Source organism: Struthio camelus, chromosome 3 (assembly GCF_040807025.1).
Source record: "Struthio camelus isolate bStrCam1 chromosome 3, bStrCam1.hap1, whole genome shotgun sequence".
Lineage (NCBI taxonomy): Eukaryota > Metazoa > Chordata > Aves > Struthioniformes > Struthionidae > Struthio > Struthio camelus.
In genome coordinates this window covers 110,035,803-110,047,170 of record NC_090944.1, presented here as the reverse complement: position 1 = coordinate 110,047,170, position 11,368 = coordinate 110,035,803, and the positions used below count along the sequence as shown (strand labels likewise).

Sequence of the window (11,368 nt, the reverse complement as noted above, 5' to 3'; positions counted from 1 at the left end):
TTTACAGCCCAGACTTAAACATTCAGTTTTGTGCAGATGGATGCGTGGAGCTGCCCAGAGCTAGCCCTCCCTGCCTGCCTGTTCACGGGGGCTGCGAAGGCTCAGGGTAGGCCTGGAGAAGGCAGTAAGTGGGGTGAGGCCTGATGAGAGCAGTTTAATTGACAGGGATAAGTGGGGGAAGAGCGCCGGAGTGCTATAGTGTAACAGCAAGGGAAGGCGTGGAGAGGTTAATATTGACCTTTTCTTGGTGTGTCTTTTTTGGTTTGTAGATTCCACTCCTGTTCAACTGGACAAACTTGTGTTTCATTATATGCTAAAGCAGGAAATGCCAAAGTTATTGATAGGAATATCAGTTTTGTCTTTGTAGGTTTCTGTTCTAGTAAACTATGTAAGCTGTACTCCCCGACAAACTATCTTTTAGTTGTTTTCAGCGTATCACCTTTGGTGTATCGCTGGCTATTTTAATCATAAGGAACTTTTCATAACAACAGAATAGGTGGGAGGGGTGTGTTTGTAGGTATTTGAGGAGAAAGCTTCTGTTTCTTCCTCAAACCTCATGTATGTGTGACCTTTTCCTCTGCAGATTCCCTATTTTTTCATGTTCTTCAGTTTTTCTGTCGATTGTCTATGGTACAGTGAACAAGGATCAATGCAATCTTAGTGGTACATCTGAAGTAAAAATCAGTTCTGCACTCTTTACTACAGTGGCGCTTAGATGTATCTATGGATTGGAGGAAGGCATCAACCTTCCTTTATATCCTCCTGTAAAGGAGCACCGTCAAAGTATTTCTTACAGGGCTTTTAAAAATGCTTTTCATACTGCTTATAATAACCCCTTACTTGAAATCATTTCTGTGGTGTGTTTATATATTGAATTTGCTTTTATTCAATGCATACACGAATTGATTTGCTATGGTAAGGACGCTTGAGTGTGTGCTAGCTGATTTAATTAAGAAAAAAAGCCCTTTTATCAGGTATCCTATGAAGCTAGCATAAAGAACTAGAGTTTTGCATAATTACATCTGTGGTTCTTTTATCAATAAAATGTTTTATGTATATATTCAGTTTGAAGTTTTGCAATTTTTTTTAAACTTGGCTTGTCAGAATCAAGGAAAATATTCTTTGCTAACAAAATGCTACAGTAAGTTACATGTGTAGTATGCATTATAAATGACTGGAGTAGATTCTGTCAGGCTTTGTTTGAACTCCTCCTGTCTGTACAGTTCATGGCATTAACCAGTCTGTAGTCTTTACCGAGGAAGTTGGAGAAATAGGCATATGCCAGGTTTGGTAATGTGCCGCTTGTTGTATGAGGGGAGAGAAGGGATTTGGATCCCACCAGTCTAATAAGAATTTTCCTGAAATCTCTAAGCTTAATGTATTGTGCTATTATCTTCCTCTTGCTCTTCTTCTCACAGTCCTTCTCGGAGAAATTTTGTGTGCTCACCTGCTAATTTACTTTTATTCCCAGAGGTGAATAAGAGATACTAAAGGAGGATAGGGCAGTAGCTTTATTTTGGCCGAACTGAAAAACTTTATTAAAAAGTTTTTCATCTCTTCCTGCTTCTATCTCTGTGCTCCACATCTTTTTCCATGTCTTTGTTAGTCTGAGTTTGCTCAGACTTAATTGCTTGAAGTTGAATAAAACAATTTGGTAAATAAACTATTTGTAAAAAATAAATAATATACAATCTTACAGATGATATATAGACAGGGTATAGTTATAGATTATGCTATAGCTAATTAGATAGAAATTTTCCTGCGTATGCAAAATATTATCTTCCAGTCAGTGCCATTCACCTGAACGGAGTTGTACAGAACATCAGTTATAACTGAATTTGGCTTTTAGTGCAACTGAGCCAATGAGATGGAGTAAAGAGTGAATTTCAGATGACTGCCCTTCTTCGTAAGTACTTTTTGGAAAGCAGATCAAATATCTTTAGGTTTTATAGGGAGTCCAAAATATGGTCCTTATATAGCGATTAAATACCCAGGGCCCTGTGATTTTGATCTGTGATAATATTTTACTAGAATCTTTCTAGAATAGGTGATGTTTTCAAGCATTTTTCAATGCTATATGTTTTAATGATGTGAGGAGTTTTCTTTTTCATGGTTTAATTATGAAATGCTGAGTACACTTGAAATTTTAAATGGAAATGCCTCATTAGAGAAGCTTTTCATCTGATAGCAAGTGATAATTTACTAGTTTCTAAACATTTATTTGAAAATGTTCTTAGTAACCAATACTGGAAAAATCTCTAATATTTCTGAACTGGGGAGGGAGATCCACACTAAACAATCAGTCCATTTTTTTCTTTTACAAGCGCTTGAACACCTCTTGGCAGTTACTCACATAGATTCTAGAAAGATCCTACCAAATATTTCCTTTCTACTCATGTCATCGGCTCATTTGTGTTTGGAGTTTTATAATACCTGGATCTCTTGAGCTCTAAGAGCTTGGGTTCACCTTAGGTCAAAACCCCAGTCCTATATCCAGCCAGCTCCTTTGTTTTTACCGGTATCTCATGAGTCTGGGGAGCTGCAGTCTCAAAGTTGTTCAAAGAGCCTGTTACCAGGTAGCTGTTGCTTTTCTTGTTTCTGTTTCGAAATACTGTACGTTCATCTATGGAACCACATAGTAACAAGCAAGTGGAGCACAAGCTCGTACAACGCAGTGGGCAGCGGTGGACTGCTTATCTTGAGGCAAATTGGCAGGATTATTGGTCTTGATTAGAGTCTGAAGGCGTGGTGCCTAAGCACGAGTCAACCTTCCTTTCACTTTCAGGATTTAGAAAGTAAAGTACAAAACAACATGGGAATAGTGATTGTTCCTACATTTGTATTACATACCTCTGGCCTAACTGGGCTGTCCTGAAGTAGTGGGGAGGTTGGTGCGGATGCAGCTGATGGCTCCAGGCTCAGTGCTGAGCTGGAGGACGTAATCTCTGCTGGATCAGAGCTAATGCAAAGAACCTTTGCGCTGTAGTCTCTGCTCCTCTGGGCTTGAGGAGAATAGCTGGTACTGAGGTGCCTGATTTGGATCAGCACAGAATAAATTCTGGCCTGTATGACATGTTAGCTTGATCTCCACATTACACTGGATGGTTAGCATGGCATTGTGCCTGAATCTTGCTAAAACCGTGCCAGCAAGTTTAATCAGAAACCTGCAAAAAAAACCCTGTATATAATGAAGAGTTGGCTATATTTTTGTCTCCGTTCTACAGGTAGAAAGTTGGGGGTAGGTAAAAATGATATGCCAGTGGTAATAGCTTAATGTGTCAAAGTTTCAGCTTTCAGACCTGTTTTGGCCAATTACAAGGCAGTCCTCTTCTGGAGATCATCCTTTGCATATTTGCTTTTATTTGCTAATTGAGTAGGTGGAATGGATGGTTGTGTGTGTTTATTTGTTTTTCCCTAATTGCCTACACGCACTCCTCTAATCCCAATTTTAGGGTTTGCTTTATCATTCTGGTAAACAGAGAATAATCTATTTGTTTTAGAATTTTATATTGCTAGATGTAGTTAGAGAGGAAAGAAAACATTCATGTGAGAAAGGGAAAATGGAGATGGTAGAAGTGAGAATTTAGAGTTTGCATTAGAATTTTCTGCCCCCTCCACCCCCTTTTTTTGGAAGGCATCATGTTTCAGGAGACAATCTTTTATTACAGAACCTGAAATATGATTTTGTATGTGTAACCTATGCACAAGTTCAAAACTTCTGTACTCCTACGCTGATCTTGTGCAGAAGGCAGGACCTTTCAATAGGCACAAAAGATATCGAGGAAAGTGAAACAAGGCTTCTGGGATTTTTAGAGACAAAAATATGCAGAGAAACTTTGAGCTAAGCTAATGAGAGAGCAGAAAAAGAGGTACAGTCCCTACCATAGACCAGTGGTGTCCGATGATTCCTTCCCCGTCACAGTTCTACTGTGCCGTCACCACAAAACAGAATTTGTCTATACTGCTGAGAAGCCTTAAGCTTACGTTGATATTATGTACTAGTTGTATAGGTCTAGTTGTATAGGTCCCTGGGACACGTTCATTTAGAATGGCAGCATGCAGGGAATTGGGGAGATTCAAGTTCATTGGAAGGGCATCAGGAAAATAGAGAAGAATATCTTTCAACCTTTTCAAAACATCATTACAATTTTGGATAGGTTTGTTACCCTGTATTTTTGTCTGTAGTTTGTGCTAGCAACAGTACATCTGTTTATCAGTTTATGCTATAGCACCAGTATATTTTGATGTCTCTAGGAGCTGACTTAAGAAAGAAAAAAACTTTGATCCATATGTAAAAATGCAACATATTCTTCCTCTGTGCTCTATTTTCTCAGTTTTAGTTAAGTTTTTAAAAGATCTGACCTGCTGATGTAATTTTCAGATCTTAAACCTCCTTTTTTTAGTTTGACACTGAAGGAGGAGAAATGCTCTTTTGAGAACTCAAATGCTCAGGAGATTTTCTGCTAATCCAGAATATGTGTTTTACAGAATGGTTAGAAGATGTCTCTGTAGAGCAAATAACTGGAAACAGAGAAGTGCTGTCATTGCTGGATCCCTTTCCTCTTAGTAATGCCTCATCTCTGTTTTTTCTAAAAAATCCAGACGTCTCAGAAAATTGTTTTGGTTGTCAAGATAGTCCATTTTGTTTCTAGGCATGTCGCTATGACATGAAAGTGTTAATTCTGACAGTGTTTTAATTCTTTTCTCCTATTTTGATAGTTTTTACAGTTTCCTTCCTGTGCATGTTCTTCCCATCTGTTACAAAAGTAGAAGTGATAGTGTGGACAGCACACAGTCATTTTTAATACTTTGATAAAAATGCTGGTACCTTCATATGCTCAGATCTGCCAGTGAAGATGGATCCAAACACAGTGACCCTGATTCATCAGACCAGCTATGAGAAACAACAGCATATGTAGCAAATATAATTGCTCTGCTCCCTTAATGTGGGACTTCTAGATATCCTGCAGTGTAATAGGTCATGCTCCCAAATTGTAGGGCTGCTAGATCTGAGTGCATTTCCAGGTAAAGCGCTGCTGACAAAGGTTGCAGCGCAGCAGTGAAATCTCTGGCCCGTTATTTTATGGTACGCACCCAGTATGCAAATCTTCCATTTCAATATTTGTAATTCCGAAGAGCTACTTCTCATTTGACTTCAAGTTTAGCTCTAGTTTGCAAAAAGTGGGAATGGAAAAACTGTAAATTGTAGAACTCTCTTACTCTATAGGGCTATTCCATGTAGAGCTCTGTCTGCTTACAGCAATGAGTTTATTTTCTGCTCCTTTTTTCATCATTGTAGACTGCTTATCCACCTTGATGTAAACAATTTAATGGCAATTGTTTATATATTATGTATTCTCCCCTCGAATGTTGGGAGAAAGAACTTATACCCAGGGCATCTCTCCACTCCTTCCACATCACTTTCCTGAACAATAAAACATAAGACTTTTCTTCTGGCATGGAAATGCTCATTGCGTTCTGTAAAATGGTACAGCTTGAACAGGTTGCTTATCAGATTGCTCTGTACAAATGAGTTGATAGTCCTCTTCTGGGAAGCATGGCTGAATGCAGCAGTCTAAGCAGGACATTGGGCCTGCATTTTCCCTTTCCAGAGCAAGTGTTTTAATCATTTGACCGTTATACAAAATCTGAATGGTCATATTCTCTGCCTCTGCCACTTCCTTGTCGTCTTCCATCTCTTAATGCTGAATTCAGTGCTCTCAAAGTGTTTGGATGTTGCTTAAAGGTTGGCTAATGCATCAGTCCCTTTTCTGAGGCATGGTAGGTGACTATGCAGTTGTGGAAACTGAAACAGTCTGGGGCCGGAGATAGACAGCAAGTTGCTCAACTCAGGCAAGTTGGGTAGCCCTTCAGGATGTGTGCAGCAGAAGACTTTTAAGCTACTAAGTCCTTTACCTGGCAAAAACATAGCACTCAGGCACGTGAGGATCGTGTTTTGTGGCTTAATCATTTAAATTCTACTGAAGATACTCTTTGTTCTTTGCACCTGTAGTAGCAGTGAGAGGGACAGAAATTGCTTAGTGAGGGCGCTGCTCGGTCTGGTCTATGAAACCTTCTTTGGGGTAATGATGTGAGAAAAGATTAAAAAAATTAACAGCCTGTATAATCCCTGCATGGGTTTGCTGGAGCGGGAGTTAGAAAAAGCAACTTTATTTAGTTGTAAACAAGACTACATTTGCTCTAAAGTTACTGAAACAATAAATTCATAACCCATTCTCTTGACCTCCGCCATCAATACCGCAATTATTTTTCTCATGCCTGACGTACTTGGACTAGTTATTCATAGCTATTAACTAATAACATAGCTGTAATGGTTGATCCCAGACTCCTGCATTTAACTCTGCAGTTAAATGAGCCTATGTTTGTTTTTTTTTCTTGAAAGTTTTGTTCTTAATGTTTAATTTGTTCTTAATTTCAAAGGTTCTGAAGAAAAAGCACTTGAAAGATGTGCATCTCCAACAAGTGTCTGTAAGAAGGTTCACATCGTTCAATCTCTTTTCAATAGAAGACCGGAACGTGGAAGAGGGGACTGGGTCCTGGGTTCAGTATAAAAGCATCTTTTATCCTGAGTATAGTGTGTCCTTAAGGTAACCATCATTCAAGTTTTAAGTACTTTCTAACGTCTTGTAGAGGATTCAAATACAAAACTTGTTAATCAGTCTTCTAGTGTTTTGTACAACTGGGGCATAGTTTACAAATAAACTGTGAGCTGTTATTTTGAGTTGTTTGTAAGCAGCTAGTATGATTTTTCACTACGTTTCACTGAAGGGCCAGAGCTTGAAAGACAATATGGATAATTGTACCTATAACAAAGTACAAATATGAGCATTTATTTAATATCTCTAACAGCTTTCCGTTTTGATGTTCAATTTCTCCTGATATAAATAGGAAGTAATAAAACGGAACAAATTTACTTGTGATCTTAACAAAACATTTTAATGACATGATGTTATTCATAGTATTCTAAAGCTTTTTTTGGTAGTGGTCTGTATTTTATTAAATTTCCTCTTAATAATTCTCATAAAACTCAGTAATAGTTTGGAAGTTAATTTGGAAGAGATAAGAATGAAAAAAATCCTCTTCTTACAGACAGAGTTTTTACCTAATGAATAAATTTATTTTATTGCAGATCAGCGAAAACAAATCAGGAGATTTGTATTAAAAAAATATTTAAAAAAAACTCTAAAGGAAGCGTTAACAATTTCTGAGTAGCTTTAGCAGTACAGAGACATTTATAGCTCTGTCCATTCATTACTGTGAGTTTTTTCTTCTCCCTTGCTTTTGTCTTCTTTTCCTTGTGCAGTTTTGTACATATCTGTAACTTGTTTGTGTCTCAAAAGGTATCGTTGCAACAAGTAACTTCAGCATCTCTGAATTAGTACTTGTTTTGCAGCCTCCAATTTGCCCTGCTGAGGGTGTAGGATTTTGCATTCTGTGCACAGTAGACGATATTCTGGAGCGCCTGACTCACTGAAATTGTAAAGCGCGTTTTTATTTAACTGGGACCTTTAAATTGAAGTCACTCTTAGGGACTAAGATCTAACACAAACAAGTGACCACCATTAGCTGTGGCATTTTGCAAGGTTATAAAAAAAAAAACACTCCACATGCTGGTTGTCTTAAATTTGCAGCTGGGTATAAAGCCAAATATCAAATTGCTTAAAGCTTTATAATTTTCCATTTTTCCATGCTTATGCTTACTGATGCTAAAAAGCTGCAAAAGAAAACTTTTCCATTTGTAAATATATTTGTAATACAAGTAAATGCAGCATTTCTTCTGCGTACAGACCTTTCCTGTGAACTGTCAGGGATCCTAGGGATTCAGCCAGGTGATCACAGTCCAGCTCATCTCTGTGGGCAGTGTCTCTCTTTCCTGGCTTTAGGTCTTTAGAGGCACACACAACAGGAAATATAAGGAATGTAGGTAGGGTTTAGGCTGAGTAAGTCTGGCTGCAATCTTTAACTTCTTCATTCAGTCTCCTTAACTGATGACCATGATTTGCAGCACTCAGTGTCCCTTACTTGATCTACTAGTTACAGAAATGAGTCTTAAGGTAGGAGGCAGACAAAGGTTCACCTGTGCTGGCCGTGTAACAGTCAAAGGAGTGTCTGGCTGGGCTAGCTCTCAGGGTTAATATTTGTTCACTTATGTTCCCATCACTTCCCACATCATCCTTTTACTTAGTATTCGTTGTTTGGCTAATGGTAGTACTTCATTTGATGATGATAGGACACAGCTCAAATTTTAGGTTGCAAACAAGCATGTTTGTTTGGGCATGAATTTTTTTTACTGGTGATCGCTGTATAGAATTCTGAGTTTGGGGCTTTTGTTTTTTACCTTTTCTGGTCCTCTGAGCTTAGCTAACAGGAACGTGCACTGTTTATGTGCTATAGCAGGTTCACGTTGGATTTCAAAAGCTATATTGAGGAGAATAGGGAGATTGTCTCCTGGTGGAGATTTCCTTTTTTCCCCATATTTGGTTCCTCTTCAGAAAATACTCAACGTTCTATAAAAACAGTAATCACAGTGATCATTTTAGAAACAATGATCAGAAATTACGTACAATTAGACTTAAATTTTAAAATGTTTTCTCTCTATATTGAACTAGTGACAGTAGATAGCATATACTTTTTATTTCAAAATATTGGAGAATGAGAAAGAAAGGCAGGAGAAAATATGCCCTGCGTACGTTGCCAAAGTATAAATACCTGTAACAAAATCCACTTTATCCTAAGTCTGTATTAAATAAAGTTGCTTCCCTGTTTTTGCAGAAGCAGTTATTTAAAATACTAACAGTTCAACATACACAGAGTAACAGTTCTCCTTGCTGAGACTTGTGTATCTAGAAGTATAGATATAAACCTTAGAGTGAGCGTTCCTGCATCTTTGGAAACTGGTCTTGTCTTGGAAACTTAAGGCTCCTCTGTATGCCTGCCAGTCTTTCCTCTGTTTTCCTCCTCCTATTGGCAAAATATTATCATACCGAAATATTAATTATTATAACAAGAACATCAGTCAGATAAATCCAGAACACTGTACTTGAGCAGGAGAGCTGTTTTTGGCAAGGAAAAACAATGTTTCTACAACCCCTATGAAATCTTGACAAAAGTGCTTTTCAATTTTCATCTACATAAGTTTTCCTCATGCATTAACATCTTCTCAGGAAAGCCAGTTGCATACGTTGGATGTTAAAAGGGTTGTCAGCTAATATCTAGACAAGACTAAATACTTTAGAAAGTTCATAAGGTTGTTAGTGGCTTTTGGCAAAAAGTCTAAAGGTCAAACTGTATCAGTTCAAGAGCTATCAAAACTTATCGAATTGTGTATTCAGATATGCTATGACCTAGCTGGAATTACTGTACTAGGGACACTTGAGGACCGATCTGTTAGGCAAATAGAAGCTTCAATAGGAGCTACCTGTCACGTGCATGTTTTCCTGAACTTCTCAAAGCAGCTTGTTTAGTAAGCTGCTATTTTTCTAACCAAATTCAGGTTAGTTTCTCATTTGGAGAAAGAAGAGTTTATGCTATGTTTTTCTGTCACTAGTTTATTGGAGAGTTATTGTTGATGAAAATCTTCCACAGCAGGAAGCCAGAATCACTAGTAAAAGTAAGTCAAATTTTAGATTAAAATATGTAAACTGGGTTTATGTGCTGTTTTGATTAGATTCTTAAGGCAAGAAGGTGTTTGGCTCATTTTAAAAACCCGCATTGAACTGTCTCCATACCTTCCTTCTGGTTAATCAGTGACCTCTCCTACGCTTAGTGAATTGTAGATCCATAGTACGTGATGGGAGGTGGCTTCTTGAGGTATGTGTAGCGTGCTGTCAGTACTGCGGTTCTTCATGATAACTCTGGGATGTGAAAATGAGTGTTTGATGAATGTGATTGTTGTTGTTAGCAATGAAAAGTTCTGTCAAAATGAAATTTTTTGTGTTATAATACAAAATCTCACTTGATTAGCCTAGTCTTATTTGGATTTGTATCTTAGTTGATGTTCCTACACTATGTTCTGGACTTAATGATATGAACTGGGTGGTTGCATACATGAAATTGCTCTCTCATGTTGTTTGCGATTAGTGTCATTTAAGAAATAAATCCCTAAATTTCCTTAGGAAACCAGGCTGAGAATCAGACTGTATATTTATGGCAGTCTGATATGGAGAAGTTGGACAGACATACTCGGTACAAGCTGGAATCTTGGTGCAGTTTTCACGTTCAGATTTGGATACAGCAAACAAAAATAATCTAGTCTGCAGGTGACAAATATAAACGTAATTTTGAATGAAGTTTCCAGCAAAAAAGACATCTTTCATCACACATATTATCTGGCCTTTTGGATCCTTTATCCATTAGAAGTATGTTTTTATTCATAAAGCTTCTATGTTTACTTCTTAGTTTTGTTTAAATTCTTTTTAATTTGAGGTGATATTTCACTTTGCTGTTCAATTATTATGTGTATGTTAAGTATTTGCTTTCTTGGTGATAGGAATATAATAGCAAGCAAAGCCATTTTTAAATGTATTATTTTGTTTAAACGTGTACAACATTACATTTCCCAATCCATCTCTTCTTAGTCAAGAATGTGCTCTTAAATTTAAATTTTATATTGAATAGTTTTATCAATGATGTGATCATAGATCATGAAGATGTAGTGTCTTACTGTGGCCATGGTGTCTGTCTTTTAAATAGGAAAATTATCCTTTTATTTTGTTGTTTTGTTTTTTTTTTTTAAAAGCACAATCAATATCTTTAAATTTTCTTTTTCAGGCTATGGATTTATTTTAAAATTGTAGGCTCATTTTAAGCAATTAGAGAAAAAATGAGTTATTTTTCTGGTAAAATGTTTTCCATTGATCAGTAATTTGGTACTGCAAATACTAAAATGAAAAGCTGGAAAGAGCAATTTTAGCAGCTTACTGGAAGGGTTAAATCTTTTTTAAAGAGCATTAAGTGTTTTTTTGCAGGATGTTATGCCTTTATTCTGAATGCGAACCTTCAGATAAAAATTGAAAGAAGTTTGTTAAATGATTGTAGACCTTTGGGTTAGAAATGAGAGGTGTGATATTTGCCCTTTGTAAGTGATTCATGAGAAGATGATTTACGAGTGAATTCCATTGGATATTCCTATAGGATATTTCTGCTAATAACATACTTAAGATGTAAAGGATTTTTTTTAGATGTAGACATATAAAATGAAGAGATGTGGGTATCAAGGAATATTGCCTACTTTTTATGGCCAATTTATAGGGATATGATAATCTTTCTCTTCCATTTATTGCTTGCTAAGAGACAATGTATGGATTAAGCAACACAAAGCTTGGCCACAGGCCAACCTATCTGAGGA

The 11,368-nt window shown here is 37.1% G+C and overlaps 1 protein-coding gene across 2 annotated transcripts in view; it reads left to right on the top strand.

Moving 5' to 3' along the window:
• CAMKMT (calmodulin-lysine N-methyltransferase) overlaps positions 1-11,368 on the top strand; it is a 228,963-nt gene that overhangs the window by 1,681 nt on the left and 215,914 nt on the right. For both annotated transcript variants that reach the window (XM_068939656.1, XM_068939657.1), the window contains exon 2: positions 6,442-6,608. In XM_068939656.1, coding sequence (XP_068795757.1) covers positions 6,442-6,608 — 167 coding nt within the window. The remainder of the gene's footprint in view (positions 1-6,441; positions 6,609-11,368) is intronic.